This window comes from Bufo gargarizans, chromosome 2 (assembly GCF_014858855.1).
Source record: "Bufo gargarizans isolate SCDJY-AF-19 chromosome 2, ASM1485885v1, whole genome shotgun sequence".
Lineage (NCBI taxonomy): Eukaryota > Metazoa > Chordata > Amphibia > Anura > Bufonidae > Bufo > Bufo gargarizans.
In genome coordinates this window covers 556,936,904-556,963,207 of record NC_058081.1, presented here as the reverse complement: position 1 = coordinate 556,963,207, position 26,304 = coordinate 556,936,904, and the positions used below count along the sequence as shown (strand labels likewise).

The following is a 26,304-nucleotide window of genomic DNA, read 5'->3' as shown; positions in this document are numbered from 1 at the left end:
ATATATGCTGTATATATAAAATGTATCTTCCTGTGATTATTGTTCCTGTTACTGCACAAGTTCCTGATTTCACATATGCAGAATATAAAATATTATTTATTTTAATTCAACATCTGAATACTGGAGCTGGGATCATTGAGCTTTCTTAAAATCTCCACCTTACTATCATTTTATTTTATCTTTTTATGTTATTTCAGAAATGAAAGCCTGTGCTTTTGTCTGGGATTCAGGAATGCGTCCGTGAAAGGGTTAATGCTGTGTGTGTGTCAGTGGAAAATCCACCAAGGGATTGTTTTAATCAGGCTGAGAGGTGACATCACAGCTGGGCCTGACATGGGCTCCGATTGGCTGGAGATGACATCAACCTGAGTTATTTTTAACCCTCCCCCTGCCCCCCCCCCCCTCCCCTCTCCCTGCACATTACCTCATCCCCTCTCTGCTGGCTCCAGTCACCATAACAATATAGTACAGAGCACCTGGGACACTCTGCTACCTCCTAGCTCTGCTGCGTCTGTCCGTCCATCCATTGCAGGTACTGCCGCTGTCGCAGGCTGCTGCATTGGCTTTAGTGGGAAGCCTCCAGAGCTATACCTGAAGGTAAGGTCTTTGCCATGTTTTGCCTTTTGTTTAGATATACATACATATATATATTTTTAAACCTATTTTTATATCATGTCGTTGCTATCGTTTCCTCTTTTACGCCTCGTGCTGCGCCCTATCACAAGGGGCTGCTGCAGCCTCCATCATGGTCTATAGGTGTTCTTCTGTATTGGTGGCGCAGGCATATATTGCGTTGTGCACAGATCTATGGAGACAGGTGCAGCTCATGGGCGCTGCAGATGTAGCAGAGCTGAGCGATATTATGATGTGCTTTGACATTAGGCTGCAGGTTGACTTCTATGCACAGACCAAATTCTGCTTCATCTGTAATTCTGCGGTATAGTGCGAGACATTTGTGTGGCTGCGACGTCTTAGCTTTTCCCAGACCAGCTGGTCAGATTTCTCTGGGAAAGGCAGAGGTAATCCTTCTCCACAGCTGTTGGGATCCAGTCGTGCACGGATTCTGCCATGCATTGTGTTGCTGATCATTTCACCAAAAAATGCATCTCTAATTCTATCACCGCCATCCAGCAGCCTTCTCTCTGCAGCTCCCATCTCCTTACTGCCTGCAACATTTTCTGCATATTTGCAAACCGCTTCCCACATCCCTGTTTCCTGTGCACGACTGATATGTTGGAATTCCATTTCATCCTCATTACTGGAAGTTGGGGAAAAAAATACGGAAAAATGCCATGAATGTGCCTTAATGCGGAGCTGTGTGTGTGTTTCCGCTATTTTGGCTTCTACCCCATTTTGCTGTAGTAAGGCCAGGAACGCATTGCAGAGCGGATCAAATAATGCATAGCTCATGGATCGTCAGGAAATTGCAGGCAATGTAAAAATGAATGGGATGTAAGGAATAGAGCAGCATTAAATCTCCTACCGGCCAAGGACATTGGGACGTCAGGGTATGTCACCTACGTGGAGGCCATGCAGACCCTGAAGGGGAAAAATATTTACATTGTTCTGTAGTGTGCACATAGGACAAAGGACATTTTCTGGTATCCCAGGGTAGGTACCAATTAACAAAATGGGGTTTGTTTACCAGTAGAGATATGCAGGATAGTGGGTATGGTTAAAAAATGATTTTGGATAATCTTTTTTATATTGTATTATTAAAAAAAGAGAAAAAATAAAGGTGTAACACATAATTTAGAAATATTTTTGTGACTTTTGTGTGTTTGTGGTATAAACTATGCTTAAAATTGCTGTTTGTATCATTATTGTAGACAAGGTAGTGACATTGGCAATTGTGCTGCTCGCCTAGGAAGTGGGGAACAAAGGAAAAGATCAGGAATGCGAGAAAATGACAGAATAAATGAAACAGAAATACAAAATATTAACTATATATAAAAATAATTTTCTAAAGAGAAATACTGCAGTTAATAATAAGATGTTGTAACGCTGTGGATCTGTTATTGTGATATATTCCCCCCCCCCCCCCCCCCCCCATCTCCTCCTAATGAATGTTTGAAATTGGGTTTGGATGCAAGGAATAGTTTTCTTTTCTTGCTTCCTTTTTGTAAGGGGGGATGCGTTCAGGAGCCTTTCTGAGCCTAATATGGCTGATAACAGATGGCAATAGCGACGGACAAGAAAAGCTATAGCATTCGGTTGATTACACATGATATTACTGCCTCTAAGATTAGGGGGCAGAAATCCCCAGTATTAGAGATATATTAAATTCTGAGGTTTGTGGTCACTGTATTAGATGAAGATATTAGTCCTCCCTTCATTGCTCCAGGGGATATTTGCAGCTAGAAGTCATGCGTCTGGTATCTCATTACATCACAGATAACAGGCCCCTCTTACACCATGACCTCATCTGCGGCCAGACCTGTCATGAGTGACCTAATGCCCAGACCAAAGAAGGCTGTCGCTGGGTAGAGGGTTATCTATAGAAAACACAATCACACAATAGAAAATAGCATTTCATTATCATCTTGCAGATGCTATTACCCAATGCATGTAGAATGTGATTACATACACAGATTGAAGCAGTGCCATGGGTTCTCTGCAGGAGAATCTAGAGTGCATTTGTGATAGACCCACCATACTCTGAAATATGTCTGTCTGTCTCTCTCTCTATCTATCTATCTATCTATCTATCTATCTATCTATATAATTTGAATGCAAAAAATTATACCGTATAAAGATATTATATAATATACTGTTGTAAGCTCAGGTCTACCTGACCCATGGGAATAAGCTGCAAGTATAAAGTAAAAAGATACCAGGGGAAGTCCTTTTCAAGAGTCTGATGCTTTACTCAGCTTTCATTACTCTTCCTGCTGAAGCCGCCGAATGAGAAGAGTATTTAGCGTATAAAATATTAATACTCCTACATTCATTGTAGGATGCATCCCTAGCACAGTGCATGGCGATATTATAGAATATCATATAAGCAAGTCAAATTATGGACTTGCATATAGTCCCAATATATAATTTTTGCCTCTAGCCCATAATAGTTTATTTTTATTTCCTAAAATTATTATTTTAATATATAGATTAAAAAAAAAAAAAAAAAAGTAATGTACTCTTCAACCTTACACATTGCCAACATGGGGGTCTTTCCATCTGTAATTTGTGGGAGTGTGTGAGTCAATCAAAGGGGAAAATAAAATAAAAATGTAAAAACTAATTTTTCTGACCCATTTACCACATGCAGCCCAGTAGATCAGATCAGTTTTTAGAAAGGTCTGGTAGGAATACAAAATTAAGCCCATGTTGGTTGCCTAATATCCTAAATATATCTTAAGTCTCCATGAGTCAGAACAAGTTCATTGAGAGAGAGGAAAAAAAGGCTCTAAAACATAATGTCTTATTATGTGTTCTAGAAAAACCACATGCAACATTTGAATTTCCCAAATGACGTCACTTGGCTGTGTTCTTATGAACGCATGGCTTTCTTTTATCCCAACGTGTTTCATGTTCATGTTCTGACTTGGCCTTGATGGTAATTTAATAAATTAACAAAAAGTACCAAAAAAATCTCAAAGCCCCATTGAGCATAGATGAAAAGTAATTTCAGTGTATTGGTTTAAAAAAATAAAATAAAATTTAAAAACTTAAGTAGTAAAACAAAAAAATAATAATCTGGCCACCTAATCTCTGGAAACTAGTGGCTGCTAATAACATTAATGGAATTTATGTCTGTTAGATGGTAACCTCTGCTGCTAATACTCTGCCCTATAGTCATCTGAATGAATTTCATTAGGATTTATTGTCGGTGATTGTTTTTGGAGTCAGGATTTTACATAAATCAGGTTTTTCGTGTAAGCATCCTTGTACCTGTCTAAACTAGCTGAGTGGTACTGAATATCCTGGACTGGAATACACCCATTAGCTAATGCTGAAAATATGTTCAGGCTGCCTCATAAATAATGTTTCTTTGATGTATTGGGCATGGTACATCCTTATCTCTGGACATCTGATCTCACAGCCTGTGCTTTTTATACGTAGGCCTGATCAGTCTGGTGAGGGCACAGTGAAACTGAATACCATTTCATCAAAAGTTCCCAGTAATAGCATTAATCAATGTTAAGTTGATAGGTCTTATGAATGTTGGTTTGTCCTACAATGGGTTTTCCAGGCTCCAGATATTGATGACGTATGCTCAGGGTAGATCCTTAATATCCGATAAGTGAAGGTCTGATACCCCACCCTCCACCAATCAGCTGTTCCCTGCAGCCTCTGGTGCTGGAACTAGCACTTTGAATGGATTAGTAACCAGAGCTTCATTCAAAGTGTAGTGGACGTGCTTGGTTACTGCAACTCGGCTACCATTCACTTCAGTGGAAGCTGAGCTGCAGTTACCTAGCAGGGCCACTATGCTTTGAACGGAGCTGTGCTTCCTGTTCTGATCAACGTGCTAGTTCCAGCACCAGAGACTTCAAGGAACAGCAGAATGGGGGAGGGGGGGGGGGGGGGGTGCCAGAGCCCACCAACTGGATAGTAGTGACTTATTAGTGACCCTCACCAATTAGATATTAGTAACAATATCAGGAGCCTGGAAAACACCTTCAAGCTGACCATACACGTTAGATGTGTGTCATTGTCAGCTGATCAGTCAATTTCAAGACTGGCCAACCATCTAATGTGTGTTGGGGCCTCTCAACTCTCCCCCTAATCTTTTTGTTTTCTGGGAGATGAGGTGTCCATCAGTAAACCTCCCCTCTCCTACTCATAACACATGTATGAATGGTGGGATCAGAAGAGATAGTTGTTTGGCCAGCTTAGATATCAGGGTAAGTAAATCCATTCTTGTTCTACCGGTAGCCTTACAGAACTGGTGGGATGAGGCTGCAGAAACAGAAGAGTCTACCCATGACATCATGGGGAGGCTTCATCTTCTGGTACTCTATATGGCTGGCATATTGCTTTGGTTTTGGCCATCACATTTTAACACTTTAACTCATGCATATTAAATCTTAGAAGAAGGCAGAGCATATTCAATGCTAATTCAATATGGCAACTTATGCTACCTTTGAAAAATGTTGAATTAATACTAGAAATGTTATGTGAATAATGAATGATGTATTATTTTCTGAATATGCAATCTCATCCCCATATGTTCCATCTTTTTTACATTTGATAACAGACTGATCAAAATGGGTGGAGAGAGGAAGCCTCCCCAAGCAATTCATGCCCAAAAACTAGCTGGCATCTTGAAGGAGGACAGTGAAGGGGTCCTGGTGATTGACTGTCGCTCGCTGAGTGAATACAACAATCTCCATGTGGTGGGCTCCGTAAACCTGTGTGGCTCGAAGCTGGCCCGAAAACGTCTTCTTAAGGAACTTCTTGTCCTACCACACCCTAAGGTTTGTTGTAGAAGATACATCAGTCGTCACCATTAGAGAGATCTGAGCTTAATGTATCTTGTTACTATCGACATTCCTCCAAAATAATCAGGATGCTTGTTATGTGATACCCCTTCTGACTACATGTTACTTTTAAATTAATATGATTCATCCAGTCCTAAATATAGGCCAGTCAGGGTCAATACTGCAGCAGACAGACATGGGCAACAGGAAACCTTGTGCTTGATAGCTGAGAAGTCTTCTTTATTGACTGGCAAAATGCAGACCTGTTCAAAATAGAGAAATCAAGACAAGAAGTAAGGATCAAGGACATGATGGAGGAACTTGGGTTATATAAATCTTTTGAATTCTAAAATCATGAGTTCCATATTTGCTCTACCAAAATGTGGTGTTTTGCTTTGAGGTTTATATAGATAGGATAGAAGATTTCTTGGAGACTAGATGAACAGGTCTTCGTAAAATAATTGAGCTATCTTCTGCTGTCAAGTTCTATCTAACCACTGCTCAAAGAGAGTCAGCACCTTTTTCCATTATAAACCGCTCCTGGTGCCCTGTAGATTACATTAACTGTATCTCGGACTTACCTTTTTGTTGATAAAGAAAACTATCTTTATTCCAAATTGCAAATCGGAGCCCAGCCACTCCCATTAGAATCAAGGCCTGCTCCTCCTATCTCCATCATTTCTATACTTCCCTCTGCTCCTGCCACCAGAAAACACAGAACTTGAAATCTCGCGCAGGCGCATATCAACTATCTCTGTTTGCACCTGTGTCGACTTTTCCATTCCAGCATCTACACACCACAGTTCATGATGTCAAATAGATGGCTGATGCACCTGCGTGAGATTTCAAGTTCTGGGTTTCCGACCTCCGAAGCGAAGGGAGATGTAGAGAAGATGAAGATAGAATCAAAGCCTGATCATTCTAATGGGAATGGCTTGGCTCCGATGCCCAAGGGTACTGCCCCTTGGGCTCTTTTCAGCTGATTTGCGTATAGGAATAAAGATCATTTTCTGAGGAAACAAAGATCAATATATCAACAAGAAGGTATGCCTGAAATACAGTAAATGTGATCTACAGGGTAGCAGGAGCAGATTATATTTGAAAAAGGTGGTGCAATGGCTAGATAGAATCCTGTTAAGCTCATCATATATATTAGATCACGGTCAGTCAAATCTGTCTGTCTGGTTGTCTTGGTGGCCTCCCAGCTGATTAGACATTGGAAGGGAAAGAAGGATTGGCAGCGTTTATATCCTTTGTTACCTTGGAAAATAAGCTACTGCCATTAATATCTGGCAGTGGCATACAGTGTATTTCTCCATGTGACAACTATAGTGTATGACCACCTTTAGTTATATTTTGGGGGGAGGAACTGGATGACCACAAGTAATGAATATAGCTCCAAAAAGGGTTGTTACCCATAATTCGAGGCTAGTTATGCAGTAACATATCCCCAATTTCTGCTATAGTAGTATTACAATTCAATTAACCACTTTCTTCAATGTCTATGGATTTGGGTTTCCATCCGCTGAAAATGTCCTTTTTTTTTTTTTTCCCCCTGATTCAACAGATTGATCCTTCATTTGAGAAGCAAGTAGTTGTATATGACCAGGGCAATCAAGAACTACCTCCCGGACATTTTGTGTCACTGGTTGTCGGGAAGCTAGAGAAAAAATACAGCTCAGTTTCTCTTCTAGAAGGTAAGGAAACCATAATGTATTGGAGTAGGAATTTACACAAATCACAATGCACCCATACTTGACAACTTCCAAAAATCTGTCAGAAATCATTAGCAATACTTGAAGTCCACCTTTTGGTTCTCACTTCTCTAACCTCTAGTGCAAGAGAAAAGTGATATCACATGATAACCATTCAGCTGAATGGGCCTTCCTTGTAATACATGGAGGGACTTGGTCCCCTGGAGCTTCAGACGCTATAACAACTCTCCCCCCTATTTTATAGAGGGGTCTCCTGATCGCTTTGACCCCTCTCTAGGATGTCCAAAACACTTTAAAGGGCATATGCAGAGGGTTTGCCTTTATTAGACCTTTACGATTTCATTTTAACCCCATAAAGAAACCACCTGGGAAAATAAAATCTCTATTCATGAATTTCACAATGGAAATCATAAAAAATCTGTTGTATCAATGCTTATGTCTAAACGGAGTAATATGAATAATTATGGCTCAATTATGACAATGGAGCTCTGGTACATAGCAGAAGCTCTTGTCAATAAGGTAATATTACATTCTTTTTTTGAATGGTGGTAAAGCTGAGAGCAAGATGATGTAAGCTGCATTCAGAAAATGTGATCTCGCAATTGATTTTTTTTTTCCATTCAGACCAAAATTGTCCTATTGACTAATTTATCTGTTTCCGAGTGATATCCTGTTTAAAGAGACTCGGCACACGTACTGGGTTTCAAGTGGTGCATGATCCATGTCTCGCAGCGTGAGGTCATTACCCTTGAGAAAAAACCTTAGCAAGACTGTGAAATGTGTATGAGCTCACCGCCAGTGATGGAATGCATTCACTAACTTCCAGAGAGTAGCCCAGAGCATATGCATCCCCTGCCAATAAAATAAAAAGAATGGAAGTATACATTTTTGATTTCCATTGTATAATATCTTTAAATAGTAAAGGGATTTTCTCATTTAAAAAAAAAATCAAAACCCTGTCCATATGCCCTATTTGGCGTCATATAAGGAGATGTTTGCTTGGGACCCCACTCTTTAAGCCAGAGTGGAGACCACTAAGTAAATGTGTCAGACCTGGCCCGTCCATGTAGTACATGGTCAACAAACCATTTGTATGGCTGGCACGTAACCCTATATTACCCTTGCAGCAGCTGTGGACGATACCTGTCCTGACATATAACAGCTGATGGCCCAGGGTTCAAGGAGCAGGACCCGTGGCAATGAGCTAATTGCAGGGTGATTGCTGTATTTAGAGCTGGTTGTCCATGAGCTTGGCAGATGACTCTAAACCAACTCTAAATTTAACACAAATGTTGATAGTTGTGTAATGTTATCTGTCCACCCTCCTGCTTTTCTGCTTACTTGCCACTGTATGTGCTATAGTAGTACTGGTATTATATTCATGACCAGGAAGATCAGGCTGAACATTATGTTTTTAATCAAGCTCGTGGTTATGATCAGTCAGCAAACATTGAAACCTCCTAGTTAATATGTACAACCTATAAAGAAGAGCAAATAATAGTAGCAATAGTAATAATTTTTTGCTAGGCTACATTAAAGGGTTACTGAGTTTTCAAAAACCATTTGATATGTTATAAAGAGATATCAGACGTTTTGATCGGTGGGGGTCTGAGTGCTGCGACCCCCACAGATCCCTAGAAGGAGTTGAGAGAAGAGCTTGTATAGCGTGCTCTCTCTTTGCTGCAGAAGACGGGATTGAGATGGGCCCATAGACTTCCATTGAGCCCGTCTCCTGCAGCGATGTATACCAGTGCTTCTCTCTCCTTATTCTAGCAATCGGCGGGAGTCTCAGCACTCAGACCCCCACCTATCAAAGCTTTTGACATATCAAAAGTTCAGTTTAAAAAGTAAACTACCCCCCTAACCCAACCCTGGCAATCGGCCTAACTTGGATTTGCAGGAGTACATTAAGAATTGGCACCAGCCCAACTTTGAGTGCCGGTCAGAATCAAATTTTCTCACACTCACAAATCATCTCACCCGAAAGAACCACTGTATTATCATTGCAGTCATCCTGCTTTAAATGGCATATGCTGTGATCCCATCACCCAGTCCACACCAAATTAGGTAACTTGCCAAAAATAGTGTGGAGGAGAAAAATACAGCTCAGTGCACCTTTATGTAACACTAAATAAAGTTATCCAATGGAGGACACAAGAATACAGGAAAGCAGAATAATATATACTTGCACATCGGGTTGCTTGGCATTGCTCTTTCAACTTTTTGAATTTATGTTGTCTTCTTCAGGAGGGTTTGCAGAATTCTCATCACAATTCCCAAACCTGTGTGAAGGCCGCACCTCGAATTTTTTGCACACGAGCATATCACAGCCTTGTCTGTCAACATCAACAGTGTCTGTTACCCGTATCCTGCCGCACCTTTACCTGGGCTCCCAGAATGATGTCATGGATCAGGTATGAACCATAAACATACACAGGTCATATTACAAGCTGCCTCCCCCACCGATGCCAAATGAGTTTAACCTTTTGTCTTCAGTTGATGACAGATGATAAGATTTACGTCTACAACCTGTGCACTTGTTCTTGTAGCCTTGGCGGTTGGCAGAAGTTATTTGCTTTCTTTCTTTTTTTTTTTTTTAAGGATGTATTCACACGGCCATGTCCGTGTTGCAGAATGCAAATCTCAGATCCTAAAATCACGGACATGAGTCATGTGCTTCACAGTGCAGACCAATTGACTTTAAGTCCTATCATTGCCCACAACATGCGGATAACGGACACATTTGAAGTCAGTATGTCTCCACCACAATGCAGGGTACAAATGGCAGGTGTCAGTAATTTGGGGATCCATGGTTTGCGGTCCTCGAAATGGATATGGATGTGTGAATACACCCTTATTTTGTATATGCATAATATTCACAAAAAAAGCCATAATTTTGCAGGCATTCTATCAGTTAGGACCCTACTTATCTAAAAAAGTGGCCAGAGGTGGTGAGTTAAAAAGATTCTTTCACCACCTTTATGCTACCTAGGGCAGCATAAGGTAGTGACAGACACACTGCCCCCATAACATGGGTACATAAAGTGACTTTTAAGCAATTTACCTTTTAAGTCCTGAAGCACTGGGATCCAGCTATGAGGAACTAGTGCTCATATTCATGAGCTGCAGGGTTTTCCCACCCCGCCCTCCTGCTTATGATTGACATCTATCTCCCTATGCACTGTAATAGGCAGGTAACTGTCAATCATTGGCAGGGTAGTGGATGGAGCTATCCTCACAGCCTAAATATAAGTAGACTGCTTCCTCATAACTTCCAAGTAGACTTTCAGTACTGGTGTATGGGTGCTGGTTGAGGACCCCCCCCCACACACACACACTTTATACAGTGACTCAGGAGATACAAGGACTTGTTCTGGTAGTGCACTTAGCCCACCAAATCATTTGTGGACTGAAAACAATCGGTCTCTTCTTGAAATGAACAGAACACTCTCTACTGCAGAAAAGCTGATCTGAACCACCTCACAAGGAACCAGCAGAAGACTTGAGATCTCATACATGTATGCAATAAAATTGCTGGAGTAGGGCTATCAATGGGTCAAAATTTCTGGTGGCCAGCAACCATGAAAATGCCAATGTTCGTTTTAAACTTGAATTCTAAATGATCTTTAATTTTGATGATCTATAGTTACATATAGTTAATACGGTTGAAAAAAGACAAACGTCCATCAAGTTCAACCAAGGGATAGGTGGGGACGCGATTCCAGAAGCAGAAAATTCTTGTGAAGTGTCAGGAAGCTTTGGATCTAATACATTTTATAAACATTGCCTTAGTCTAGGCCTGAATGGATGATAGGTGTTTTTGTTTAATTACTAGGTTCGTTAAGTTGAATTCTGGTAAGGCCTCATGCACACAAGCGATCTGGTCCGCATCCAAGCCGCAGTTTTTGACCCATTCACGCAAAAGATGCCTCCGTTCCGTGGCCCCGCAAAAAAATATAACATGTCCTATTCTTGTCCGTTTTGCGGACAAGAATAGGCATTTCTACAATGGGCCGCTCGTTCGGTTCCACAAATTGCGGCAAGCATACGGGCGGCTTCCGTGCTTTGCGGACTGCAAAAAACTGAACGGTTGTGTGCTTGAGGCCTAATCCAGCACCATATGGTTCTGTGAATTCTTTATTATGGGACATATAACAGACATTGTGATAATAGAATTAGTCTGAATCACTAGAGGAGAGCATGTTTCCTATTACAAGATAATAACCTTGAATGGAAGCAGATTCAACCTTGTGGAGAGCAGTGTCAGCACTACACCGCCTCTGCCTTGAATGTAATGTATAGGTAATGACTCTGCTGCATGTTAAAGTCATCTAACTGGTCTACATAACATTCCCAGGCAGAGCATGCTGCAGGAGAATTTAGTGCAGCTTTCATTCCTTTCCTTAAATACTATGAAGATGCTTCTGTGAAAGCTCCTGCACACACCACCGATGATTTGTGACATGACTATACTGACCAGGCAGCAGAATGCATACTCCAAAATAAGTTCAGGCCTAAATGTCATTAAATTATGTGTGGTATGATGCAATGGAGGCATACGTTTTAAATCACTCTCCCGAGATTGACTGTTCCTGCAACATTTACCATGTCATGGGAAGAGTTCAAGCTCTGGTGGTAAAGCTCTCTATGGGATTTACTCAAGTAAGATGAGTCATATACACCATTAATATAGGTTATTCCATCAGATACTGTAGATTTCTAGATTTATTTATTTTTTCCAGTCAAACCAAATGCTGGACATTGTAAGTTCACAACAGCTAGAAACTACATATTAAGGCCTCATGCATACGACCGTTATTTCATTCCGTGTCCGTTGTTCCGTTTTTCGTGATTTTCTACGGACCCATTGACTTTCAATAGGTCCATTGAAAACTTGGCTAATGCACAGTTTGTCATCCGCGTCTGTGATCTGTGGTTCCAGTCCGTCAAAAAAATATAACCTGTCCTATTTTCTTTCACGGAAAACAGTTTGCGGACCCATTTAAGTCAATGGGTCCATGTAAAAACGCGGAGGCACACAAGATTGTCATCCGCGCCTGTTTTTTTTTTTTTATCCTATCATTTGCATGGCAAACTTGACTTAGACTTTTTTTTTACTTTCCTTCATGTCTGGTGATCCTCCAAAAATAAAGGAAGACACATGGAAACAAAAACGGATCACGGAACAACGGAACCCCATTTTGCGGAACGGAACACAACAACGGTCATGTGCATGAGGCCTTAGGGGGACATTTATCACGACTGGTGTTTCCATACACCAGCCTTGATGCCCTGAGCACTGGAGCAACACGAGACTAAATGATTAAGAGGCATCAGTACTTCATTAGCCAGAAACTCAAATAGACTTGAGCTACAACTTGCGCGAGTCTCTGAGATAAGTTTATAGCAAATCTGACGGGCTGCATTTGACTCGGCCCCCTCCCACTCCACAAGAGGCTAATACATGCCCCTCTAAGTCTTTTTGAGTTTTGGGTATGAAATAGTCAATAATGCAAACATTTTGGGTTATCCCATGACTAATGTAAAAAATTTAAATCCGACCTCATATATTCTATGACAATACATTTCTAACAAAGCTAGAACCAGCCCTGTACCTCACATGGACTCGGAGATCTCCATGCTCTCTCTATCACAGCTCAAATGGCAGTTGAACAATGAAACTGAGCATGTGCGGCCTTCTCAGTGAGAAGGTAAAAAAAAAAATAAGAAAAAGAATAAAGAGCAGGTGGCGCTATACAGATACATTTTATTGAATAACTTAGTTTAGGCTAAACTAAATTTTTAATTACATGAAATTACGAAAGTATTCAGATCCAGGAGTTGGTTTGAAAACTGTAGAATATTTTTTGTGGGACAACCCCTTTTAAAGGAATTTTCCAGCAGGAAACAAATTGGTGGCACCAGGCTCAGATTGGGATAAATAAATGAAAGACCCGGTAGTTGCCTCGCCATTATCCCGCCATATCTATTCCAATGCTGCCAGTGTCCAAGCTAGTCTATACTTCCTGGTCCTGTCTTGGCAGATGAAATACCTGCTCAGCAAATCACTATGAGGCGGGTCACTGCTGCAGGCAGTGATTGGCTGGTTGGTCATTTCAAGGTATTTTCCTATTCATTGAGACAAGACCAGGAAGTAGACTCCAGTACGGACCAGGGCAGCATCAGAATGGGTGTGGTGGGGGATTAGTGAAGTACTTTAAAAAAATAATTTATAATTTAAAGCAATGAGAGTCCTTTGTCACCATTTTACCTTCTGGAAACCACTTTAATAATCTGCCACCATGTTACACTGAGGCTGTAGTGTCTGCCCCAGGACTAGTTCTGATATTTACATTTTGAGCCCAAAATACAATTGAATACAGTCCCAAAAAAAGCAACTGGGAGTTGATGAGCTGTCATGGACAACTGCTCCACTTTTTGGTTCCAATTCGGTAGTGCTAGGGTTGAAGATACAGTTTTAAGCAAATCTCCATATGGAGTCTGCCACAAGATGGACTGTTAGAAGTGGGATTCCATCATAACCTATCTTCTTACAAGTCTCTAGAACATTGATGAAGGTCCAGGACCTGGGGTTGAAGAGGCAGTGGTTCTCAGTAATGTACTTAAAACACTTTGAGACCAGATCCGATTTCCACAACTTGCAGTAATCCTATATTGGAGTTTCTAAATTGTAGAAATCTCCTACCACCACTGAAGAGCCATACTTTACCACTTGCATCATAAGGTTCTCAGCTGATGGACCTCCACAAATATTGTCTATTGTGCTTTATGCCACGTACCATGTTAAAAAAAAAAAGTATTCTACAGAAAATATATGCCCATTTGGTGGGGATCACTCTCTTGAGTATACCTTAGAGCACAGCTATTCTAGGGGAATCTGAAACACGAGTGAGACAACAAGGGGCTCTTGTGCTTTTTAAAGCAATCATTTGTGAGACTTGTGGGGATTTTTTCTATGAATCGGTTTCTCATTTTCAATGATTTCATTGTGCTGCTTAATGTCCTTTTTATAGGAGGTGATTAATCAGAATGGCATCACGCATGTGCTGAACGTCAGCTACAGCTGTCCAAAGCCTGTCTTCATCTCCGATAACCATTTTCTACGCATCCCCATCAATGACAGCTACTGTGAGAAGATCCTGCCCTGGCTCAGTGCAGCTGTTGAGTTCATAGGTATCTTTTCCGCATTGTCATTCCTATTATTACACATCTGATACAGTGAATACATCTGAGGTCATTTAGTTTGGCTTCTACCCCTAGGCTGTAACACAAAGGTTGCTTGCTTCAGGAGCTGACACATTTAGAGTCCACCCCTCATAATCTCATACCTATTTCTGAGAGAGAGTTGAGTTAGTCCCATAGTGTTGAATGCCGTGCAGCGAACATGCCTGACCGCGGATCCATTCAAACGAGAGACGTGGGAATCCCTTTCTCACGATTGCTGAGGATCCCATTGGTGGGGCCACCAGTGATTAGACATTTTTGACCTAACCTGTGGATAGGTGATAAGTGTTATTCATGGGAAACCCTTAGGCTTCTTGCACACGAACATATTTTTAGTCTCTGTCTGATCCGCATTCATTTCTATGGGTCCGCAAACAAAAAACGACAGAGCACTGATGTCATCTGTGTGGCTGGGCCGCAAATTATAGAACCTGTCCTATTAATGTCCGTTTTGCGGACAAGAATAGGCTTTTTACAGTGGGTCCCTCGGAAATTGCAGAATGCGCACGGACCGCATCAGTATTTTGCAGATCAGAGACTTGTGGACCACAAAACGGATATGGTAGTGTGCAGGAGGCCTTAACAGTGTTCCACCAGTTCCAGAAAACTACAGCTTCTCTCTACTTCATTCCAAGAATGAATAGATAAGCCATAGGCTTACATTACAGTCAATGGCTTGCTTTCACCTCCCCTAAATGAAGGCAAAGTATCAGCCACTTTGTTTCGGTTGTCTTCCAGGGGGTCCGACCACAAATGAGTCACAGATGGTCCCATCAAATAGAGCTCTTTTAAGTTAATAGCCAACCGGATTCCAGCTTACATTTTCCTCAACAAGCGCTAGCTGAATCTTTAAAAAACTAAAGTAGACTTTTATATCGATTGGTAAAGTACTTTCTGTTTTTACAGGAAAAGTAGAACTGGTAAACGGTAAAGTTTTAGTCCATTGCCTGGCTGGAATCTCCCGCTCAGCAGCTGTTGCCATTGCTTACATCATGAGGTCAATGGGGCTTTCACTGGATGATGCGTACAGGTAAATGAATCAGCCCTGCAATGTATTTTCTTAGAACTGTGTTCCGTTCCTCTGTTATTCTTCCTTGAAATATTAAAATAAAGGGGCAACTGGATATTAATATTCCTTTTGTCAATAGGATGTGTCCCTACACAGTCTGGCACTGTCAGCACTGATTGGAAGGTGTCAGACTATGCTGACACAAGCCTCCGTTTTACAAGGCAATGGGAAAATAAAAGTTGTCAGTTTTTTTTTCATACATTCCAAGGAGGAATAACAGTGAAACAGGTCCACTTTAAATGTATAATGCTGTATTATTAATAATTGGTATATAATCCTTAGTGTATTTATTATGATTGCATACTACCCTCATTTATTACCTAAAAAGTGAAGAAACTGTGGCTTTCCAATAGATTGGCTTAGAAACCACATTTTCAGATTCCTTATTAGAGAATTCAGAGTTAATACAGAGTGGATCCCCTGTTCTGGACCCCTGTGTATTAACCAGAGCAGACAGCAGCTACAAATAGTATCTCTCACTCTGGGTGACCGGGTCGTCTATGCTTTATGCTTTATACAGACAGCACATTGACAGTACTGTGTAATGCTTAGCTTTCCCTGTGGTGGCGCTGCAGAGGAACTGAACACTTATTGTTGGATGCAGCTGACTGCCAAGGGTCACAGTAGTGGAAAATACTTAGATCAGCTTATTGTCACAGGACATTACTAACTAGAAGACACTGTCAAAAGCTTTACATGATCAGACTTGGGCCTCTTGCACACGACGGTATGCCCTCTGAGACATACGGTCTGTGACCGGGCTATATGTCCCGAGCAGCAGTGATCGTGCACACGGGAGTACACAGCATCATAGATTACAATGATGCTGTTCATGTCGGGCCGGCCGCAGGACTATTGTCCTGCACTCATATGATCTTATGAGTACGGGACAATATCCCAGCGGGCGGACCGATGTACACAGCATCATTATAATCTATTACAATCCATGCCGCTCATGGACCGTATGTCTCAGAGGGCATACGGTCGTGTGCAAGAGGCCTTATTGTGTGTTGCGTGTTGCTTTTCAACCAGTCCTCTAATTATTTTACTGTAACCATATTATCTTTTTGTTTAAACAGGTTTGTTAAAGAAAAGAGACCCACCATTTCCCCCAACTTCAACTTTCTTGGACAGCTTCTTGAATATGAGATGAGTCTTGTCAATTCCCGACAATCACATCCTGCCCAACCAGTTCATCCAGAAAGCCCTACAGACAGAGAGTGCTCAGAGCAGCCATCTGCTGATAAGCAGGCAAACACCGAGCAGAATTGCCAAAGCAATCACAATCTCAACTCTGTGTCCCATGAAATAGAAGTGGCCATTGATGCCACCAAATTGGACAGTAGCTGTACAAAGGAAGAGTCTGAATCCACCTTGGCGGGCAGGTTTACCACCATGGGGATCTCATCCGACCAGCGTCGTGAAATTAGTAGTTTAAAGCGTTCTTTCTCCCTGGACATAAAATCTGTATACACGCCTTTGTCCTCTTCTACAGAATCGCACAAAAACTTTTATCAGCCTTCTCAGCTAGTCCCATCCCAAGCCAAGCCTGTGGGACTTTGGGATCGCTTTTTGGGTTTTGGACTTAATTTCCTCTACTTCTATTCTGAGGAGGAAGAAGCACAGCAAAATCAAAACGACAAGGCAAGACCAAAGGGAATCTGTGAACAGAGGGATGCTCCAGAAAACTTAAAAAAGAGGCGAAACACAAAGAACCTAGATGAAGGACCTTCTCGTCCATTCACTTTAAACATTCCCAACTGTAAAGGCCAAACATTTCTCAAGGAGAAGACTTTGGAAGTTGGATCAAGGGTGAGGACAATCTCTCCAGTTCCTCTGTGAGGAACACCTTTATCTTCTTAATAGATGGTATGGAGAAAAAACATTTGGGATCTATTAAATGCACAGAACTTTTTAGAACTTGTTTTCTGCTAAAAGAACCTTTCTTTTCCGCATGTTAAGATCCCCAACAGGCCTAAGTAGCATGCCGAGAAATTAACTTGTTTTCAAATGTTTCTTCATATTGAATGAACAAATTGTGAACCAATTTTCAAAGAGCGGACTTTTGGGTTGAGTGATGAAAGTCACTATGTACCAAAGGCCTGCCATTACTTTTTCAATTCTATTGTGTGCAATTCTCTATACTGACCTAAAAAGGCAGCATTCATTGCTGCTTTATGGCCTTGGAGATGGTCATCTGAACTTGGACTCCAGAAACCAAGAGGTGACAAATGCATTTTTTTGCCCAATATACCTCGTGTTTTACCCTATGGTTGGGGTATTTCGTGGTGTGTTGTGACCATCCTGCTATGAACTCTATCCCGCTTGGTCTACCCGTCCAAATGAATGGATTTGCACAGAATGATCCATGCAATCTTACCCTTGGTGTAACGTAGAACGGTATAGAGGGTAGTTCTAAGATATATATATTTATATTTTCTATTCCTCTAGGTCTTACATGGACATACGCCCTAGAAGCCAAGCAGTGTCTGTGACAATACTTTGCTGCCCTGATACCTCAGTTATATTTTGTTTATTGCTGTGAAATTTATTTAAGTATCCCCCTAGCATGTTTGCGTATCGCCCCAAAACATGACCCACCTCTCAGGATTGAAGGACAGGAATGTTGTCCTTTTATAATAAGTGGTGGTATTTTTTTTAATTTTAATTATTTATTTATACGTGTTTCATTTTTCTTGCTTATTTTAATAATCATTGAAGCCGCTAGTCTTGTTATTGGCTGTACCTATGACTTTGTGACCTGCTGGAGGAATGAGTTAATATAGGAAGACAAGGCAAGCAAGTGTGGCTTTGACTCCTTGGGGAAACATTTATAAAATATAGAGATGCCCATGAATATACAGAATTGTTCTCATTGAATTACATACTCCTACAGGCAGGTTGGGGTACTGCACAAAAGTACATTGAATTAAAATGTTTATGGTCTTTACCATAGCTTGCACTATCCTTATATAAGACTTGTTTGGATCAGGGAATAGTAAGAGTTCAGTAATCTAGTCACTTGACAGTTTAACACTGTCATGATGGGTTTTATAAATGTCTCTAAAAATCAGTCAATTCCACATTGCCTATCTACCTAGAAGTATGTTTCACATTGTGTGTGTGATCTAAGCCTCATGGATTACATAAAAGCTGTCAAAGTTTACCTTGGAATATTCAAATAGCATTCAGGAGCAGGTTACCGGAATTACTGTTCCGATCACCACTGGGTCCTGCCAGATCTCCAGTCACTATACTGGTATTTGTGGGGTTTCTGGCAGGCTACATGCAGTGGTATTCTGGCAGAAAGCCGGCATTCATTCCGGAAACCCAACAGATCCCATTTTGTTGAATGGGGATCTGACGGGTCCCGGCAGGCTACGGGAATACTGTACCGTAGATGTGAACCTAGCCTTACACTGCCAGTGAAAAGAGATCCTTCATCCTAATAAATCAAGTGGCAAGATGTCCAAAATCATATCACGTCATGTGAGGGTTAGAAGAACGGACAAAAGGCACAATTCCAACAGATATGATTGCACTTACAGCATGTGGTGTGACAGCGACTGCAATGTTGGGTTGTCCTATTGGGCACTGTTACTATGAGACATTTGGGTGTAAAGGCCATATTCTCCAAAGAACACCTGACTAATAGAAAGTCGAATCCTAGGTGAAAGATCAGTGTGCTCGGTAGAATGTAGCTCGTATTATTTGCATATATCTGTCTCACTGTGTTTTATTATATTTATATTCGATTATTCTTTGAAGATTGGGTTTGTGCTTTAAGACTAACCATCTCTCGATTAAAGCAATGGCCAAAGAACTTTAATTCACTGTAACTTAATGTGTATGGAACAGACGTGCAGTTGCTTTTTTCTAAAGAGGATTAAGAAATGAAGAAAACCACTATGGTCTGCTATTGCCATATTCTATTCTTTCATCCTCCATGACCAGCACTGACGTCCACATACCGGAGTGTGAAGTTAGGTTGATGAATGGGAAGATTTCTTTGTTCTTGTGCAGGTACACAATGGCTCTGAGGTTCTCGCAGTTGAATGCATTGCTTTCTAGCGCTTCTCTGGTTGATGATTATAATAAAGATGTGAATCTTTTTATTTCTGCGTTGTGTGTTTACTGGGTTGCTAATAAACATCGGGCTATGTTTGGCAGAGGAAAGTAAATCTGGGTCACAGCTGTTGTTGGCTTCAAGTCCCTGCCCAACCAACAAGGATCAGCAGATGGGAGATGAGCTGGTGCTGATCTGGTGGCTTCACGCTCATTTGAGTTATGTAGTATTGTTCTGCTCCACACTTGTTTCTACTTGGGGGAGGGTGATGCCATATAATTTAATGGATAGATATACAACATAATAATATATATATATAATTTTTATTTTATTTTTACATTTAAGATATGGTATTTCTTGGGGCATTATTTATTAAACAAAAAGTAAAAAATCTGTTTTCCACGTTCCTATAATTTGGATAAAGGATCTAGTTCATTCAGCACTGCTCCTATTCAAGTGACAACATAGGTGTGACTTTGGGAGACTGTGCTGAGACTTGTTTTTCCAGCACATCCCACAGGTGCTCATTGGAATGAGGTATGGGATATTTGCAGGCCAAGTCAAGACCTTGAACTGTCTCTGTTCTCCAAACCATTCCTGAATAATTTTTGCAGTGTGGACAAATTATCCCTCTGAACAGGCTAGGAGCGGATTGAGAACTTAGGGCTCTTTCACACCTGCGTTATTGTCTTCCGGCATAGCGTTCCGTCGTCGGGGCTCTATGCCGGAAGAATACTGATCAGGATTTTCCTAATGCATTCTGAATGGACAGTCCGTCCTTCAGGATGCATCAGGATGTCTTCAGTTCCGGAACGGAACGTTTTTTGGCTGCAGCAAATAGCGCAGCATGCTGCGCATTTTGCTCCGGCCAAAAATCCGGAACACTTGCCGCAAGGCCGGATCCGGAATGAATGCCCATTGAAAGGCATTGATCCGGATCCGGCCTTAAGCTAAACGTCGTTTCGGCGCATTGCCGGATGCAACGTTTAGCTTTTTCTCAATGGTTACCATGGCTGCCGGGACGCTAAAGTCCTGGCAGCCATGGTAAAGTGTAGCGGGGAGCAGCATACTTACCATCCGTGCGGCTCCCGGGGCGCTCCAGAGTGACGTCAGGGCGCCCCAAGCGCATGGATCACGTGATCGCATGGACACGTCATCCATGCGCATGGGGCGCTCTGACGTCATTCTGGAGCGCCCCGGGAGCCGCACGGACTGTAAGTATACTGCTCCCCCGCTCCCCACTACTACTATGGCAACCAGGACTTTAATAGCGTCCTGGCTGCCATAGTAACACTGAAAGCATTTTGAAGACGGATCCGTCTTCAAATGCTTTCAGTACACTTGCGTTTTTCCGGATCCGGCGTGTAATTCCGGCAAGTGGAGTACACGCCGGATCCGGACAACGCAAGTGTGAAAGAGGCCTAAGCGGCCCTGGAAAAAAACCTAAAAGTGGCCCCATTTTGTAGTGGAGTCCAAATTGACAAAAGGAAGGGCCAGCAATACCATATTGCGGCACATTATACCACCCCAGCAGAGCCAAATAACACTGTGCAGGACAAAATACCTCTGGTGGCCAGTTCCAGCTTCAACTTTCTGTCATCCTACTCCAGATGCCACAGGATGGCAATACAGTTGAATTCAGTTGTCAAGAGGGGAGCATCAGATCATTACTGAACTTGTTGGCAGCCGTGAGGAGGGTTCAGGTGGCGGTCTGGGGAAGTATCCCTGTAGGGTCTATGGCCAGTCCGCCCCAGGAACAGACCACTGCCATTAGGAAATACCACTGCCATGAAGGGATGTACTTGGTCTGCACTAATGTCCAGGTAGGTAGTGCGTGTCAAAGTTAACATCCATGTGAATGCAGGACTCAAAGTTTGCCAACAAAACATTGCCAAGAGCATCTCACTGGCTATACCAGATTATTTTTTACTTAGGTACATTCTGGTGCCATCTCTTCTACGGGTGCGGCAGGATGGATCCGGCAGGTTGTTCACCCTGTCTGATCCGTCCTTCCGCTGTTTTTGCCGTGCCACCGGACCGCCGCTCCGTCCCCATTGACTATAATGGGGACGGGGGCGGCGCTCCGGCGCAGTATGGCAGTGCACGGCGAAAGGCCGCCGGACTAAAAGTCCTGCATGTCCGACGGCCTCTGACCACGAACTGACTGTTTCTTTCTTACAAACTTAGAACCAGCCCTGTACTTCACATGGATCCAGAGCTCTCCCTATTCATTGTTCCAATTGCTCTGCTGGATTTATTTCAAGCTGGCAGCCTGAAATAGGGGTGTGCACTTCTTGGGGGGTATCCTTCCTGCTGCAGCTTGTGGCCGTTAAAAGATGGAACTGAGCATGTGCTTCCATTTCCACAAGCTGGACAGAGAAATTAGAAAAGAGCAAACAGCAGGTGGTGCTATACAGATATATTTCAGTAGCTATACTAACTTTTGTAACTGCATGTAATTAAAATTATTCCGATACAGGTGCTGGGTTGAAAATTGTAAAATATTATTCATGGGACAACCCCTTTAACTTTTTTCAGCAATCTGTCCTACAGTATCTCTTGTCTGTGATTAGACCAAATCAGTCTTCGCTCCCCATGCATTAAAGAGCCTTAGGTGCCCATTATTCGATTAGCACCGAATCCGAATTTCCTCCCACTTTGTGGTAACGAATCAATTTTTTTTCATAAAATGGCTGCTGCACATGTTAAGACATGGAGCAAGGGACTCTGGGAACGAGGGATCACCCACAATGCCATGCATGCAGCCAATCAGCAGCCAGCCAGCCCTGTGATGTCACAGCCCTATAAATAGCCTCAGCCATCTTGGATTCTGCCATTTTCCAGTGTACTTAGTGCAGGGAGAGACGTCAGCAGGCACTAGGGACAGTGCTAGGAAAGACTTGCAAACTTATATTTTGCTCAATAGAAGTGTAGGGAAAGGATAGGGAGGCATTATTCCACAGTATTGAAGTAAAACAGGGTCCAATAGGTGAGTTTGCAGCCTGGGTAATAAAAACAATTCTATTACACCTTGCTGCACTGACTGCGGATCCAAATTGCCATTATTTTGCTGCTCATTTCAGGTTTGCAATACCTCTAATTCCAGCAAACCGTTCTTGTTAATCGGCCTTGTGCGGTGCAGATATATATATTTCAAGAACTTTTTTGTTGTTGTTGTGTATTTGTGGGGGGGGGGGCTTTTTAGCAGTTGTGTGTTGAAGTGAGAAAATAACAGCCCTTTTTGGCGTGTATTAATTTCCTTTTTATTTACTTATTTGATCTAACAGTATGTCAGACAGAGAAGTGACAGGCCCTGCACAGGGGAGGGGCACAGGCCTAACTGTTTCTGGAGCAGGCACAGATTTTAGCAGGGGTCACTTCGAGAGGCCTGAGCTCCTGGTGTCAGCAAACGGTCATGTCTTGACCCAGCAACCCAGCAGTTCTTGAATGGTTGACTCTATGTTCGACTTTGTTGCAAGTGACATCAGACGCCCCCAGCCAAGAGTCGGTGGGTTTGTCAGACACAACCCTCAGTTGGCATGGCCTGGGAGCAGGCCCTGTGCCCTCACCTGTCCTCAACCTGCCTCTGTCCTTTTCTGTTCCCTCAGCCAGAGAAGTACTATACGCTGTGGGCTCAGCTCCACTATACAGCGAGGACGAGCTACTAGATGACAGACAGTAGCTACTACCCAGCTAAGATCCGGAAGAGACATTGGCCGCTTCCTCCGGTAGGTGGGGAAGTAGTGATGGGGAGAGTTGCGTGGGAGCTGGTGTTGTGAGCGGTCAGGCTCCTAGCTCAGAGACCGCCGAGGAGGACATCAGTGACGTGCAGACAGTACTCAATGATGATGTAGCCGATCGCAAATGGGAGCTGGGTGATGAAGGGGCTTCGTCATCATTGGATGAATAGGGTGTTAGCTTGCGCATGAGGCAGCGGCGGAGCCAGCAAAGTAGTGGTGCAGGGGTTCACAGAGGCAATGGCGGTAGCAGTCAGTCAGTGCGGAGTGTTGGGTGTAAAATCACCTCCTCGGCGGTGTGGCAGTTTATTGCTAAGCCGCTGGGGGAGGTGAACATGGCCATTTGTCGAATCTGTGGGCAGAAGGTGAAGCATGGCCAGGGTGCCAATTTTGGCACCACAGCCCTGCGTCAACATATTGTCATGGCTGAGGATGGGGGAAACCCTCAGCCATGCGATGCCCGAAGATGTTAGTGGGTGCTCGGCCAGAACAACAGAATTAGGGAGCAGGTCACCTCCTAGCGCATCCCTTATCTGACCCTGACTCCTAGCTGTATGAGCCGACCTTGATGGTAGGAGGGCTCATACTCAGGAACCTCGGATCCCTACTGACCCTCCGACAGATCCCTGAGCTAGAAGCTGGGTAGACAACCTGTTCCTTCTGGATGCAGAGAAACAGGAGTCTAAAGTGGCCAAGCTACATAGAAAGGGGAACCTAAACAACTTATGGCAATGGCAGGTAAATGCAACAAAAATAACATCTACCTGCCACAGACACAAAGCCTGGAACCCATGTGCAAGTGCTGCTGTCCACACCAAACATAAACGGACACAGCACACACCACACATCACACAGGAACCCAGGACCATAAGCTGCAATAGAGAAGCATACAAAAGACACACCTTCATAACCTCGTGTATAACATAAACTTATACATAAATTTATGACCACAAGGGTGGCCCCCCACTGGCAGATGGTATATAAGTAGGATGATGACTCCAGAAGACCATGGCTGAAGTACCCCTCTGACTACTGCTCTCAGCAGAGACTAAATAGCCCATGTAGCCACACCCACACAGACACACCCAGTGTTCACACACACAGAATGGAGTTAACCCTTCCTACACCAGGCATGGGAGAAGGCTACTGAAAAGGGAGGTGTACAAACAACATCACACAAATAAACCCTGTGCACACGAAACAGGTAAAGTGCAGACAAACATAAGTTGCCAGTGGCAACCGCATGCTGTGACAGTGAGCGCCTAGCAACCGCTCAGGCCGCTCCACTGCCAACAACCTTATGTTGCCAGCGGCAACCACACGTGAGGCAACAAATCCAAAGCCCTCACCTGTGGTTGAAAACATAGACCAAAACCGCTGACAACCACATGCAACCAAAGAGTAACCATGGTCGTGACATATATGCAGCGTCACCATAAAGTGGCCTGGGAGAACCGTGGCTCCAATGTGGTGGTCCAGCCTGCTACAGCAACCACTGCATCACCCAGTGGCACGCACCCGATTTCGGGCAGTCAAGGCTCCACCACCTCAGCTGAAGGAAGCTGTCTGTCCTTCCCATCATCTGATGCTCCTCCTAGTCAGTCATTCCGTCAGCAATCGATTATCGAAGCGATTGCCAAAAGACAACTGTATGAGTGCACTCATCCAACAGTGCAGAAGCTGAACGTGCTCCTGGCCAAGTTGCTGGTACTGCAGTCCCTCCCTTTCCAAGTGGTGGACTCTGCACCTTTCAGAGAACTGATGGCTTGTGGAGAGTCCCAAGCCGTAATTTATTTGCCAAAAAGGCAGTACCAGCCCTGCACACATACGTAGAACAGAAGGTGGGCCAGTCCTTGAGCCTGTCGGTGTCTGCCAAAGTGCACGGCAGCACCGACGTGTGGAGCTGTAACTACGGCCAAGGACAATATATGTCTTTTATGGCCCACTGGGTAAACTTGGTTCCTGCCCAGCCAAACCAGCAACTTGGCCAGGTGACGCCACTACCGCCTCCACGTTCTCATGCAGTTGGTCCTGCAACAATGACCGCCTCTGCCTCCTCATCCTCCACTGCAGGGACAATTCACAGTGCCCCTCCAGCATACCACATGTGCAGAGATCGGCGGTGTCCCGCTGTTCTGCACCTGGTTTGCCTGGGCGAACGGAGTCACACAGGGGAGGAACTGCTCCACGTCCTTCATCAAGAAATCAAATCCTGTCTTTCTTCGGAAAAACTCAAAATCAGAACCATGGTGACCGACAATGGGAAGAACATGGTGTCGGTGCTGCGTCAAGGAGGGCTGAGCCATGCGCCAGGAAACTTTGCATGCACTTCAGCCAGAACTACGGGATGAGCAACGTCATTCCACTGATTCATATCCTGGAAAAGATGCTGGTAAATCTGTCTGGTCAGGGGACTGGAGACGCCTACATCTCATGGCCATATGAGCCCTGTAGGGGCTGAACTGGAGGAGGAGGAGGACATTGGAGCAAGAGCAATATGTAGCGAAATGGGTGATTTTTCTACACAGGTGACAGGAGAGGAGAAGCAGAAGCAGCTGGAGGAGCTACAGGGAGATGAGGAAGAAGAGGCAGATAACCCAGAAAAACAGTGGCAGTATGCAGTGGAGATGGAGTCCCTCCAAGTCACTTGTGCAAATGGCCTGATGCACGCTCACTTGCTTGCGTAGTGACAGCCGAATTGTCACCATTCAGCAGAGGGATGACTACTGGCTCTCCACCATTTTAGACACTCGCTACCAAAATGGGGGTCTTTTTTAAACCCGCTGAGAGGGCGGACAAACTGAACTACTATAGAGACATCCTATGTAGTCAGTTGGCCGCTGCCTATCTGCGCCATCTTCCACTGGGCCCTCGGCGCTCACGTTCCACTGCCATGGCTGCTGGGGGGGGAGGGTGGTAGGAGCAGTACCAGCTCCATCAGCAGCAGCCTGGGTCTAGAGTTGCTGATGAGCAGCATTCTACACCTACATAGTGAAGAAACTAATCACCAGCAGCTAGACATAGAGCAGAACCTGAACCAGCAGGTGGT

At 43.4% G+C, this 26,304-nt stretch overlaps 1 protein-coding gene across 1 annotated transcript; it reads left to right on the top strand.

Annotated features, from left to right (window-relative positions):
* The first annotated feature begins 461 nt into the window (after window positions 1-461).
* Window positions 462-19,567, top strand: LOC122928609 (dual specificity protein phosphatase 8-like). The gene is made up of 7 exons (XM_044281611.1): window positions 462-597; window positions 5,201-5,420; window positions 6,991-7,120; window positions 9,386-9,552; window positions 14,173-14,332; window positions 15,290-15,413; window positions 16,532-19,567. The coding sequence occupies exons 2-7, from the start codon at window positions 5,211-5,213 to the stop codon at window positions 17,292-17,294; spliced, it is 1,554 nt and encodes a 517-aa protein (XP_044137546.1). The 5' UTR covers window positions 462-597; window positions 5,201-5,210; the 3' UTR covers window positions 17,295-19,567.
* Window positions 19,568-26,304: the final 6,737 nt, after the last annotated feature.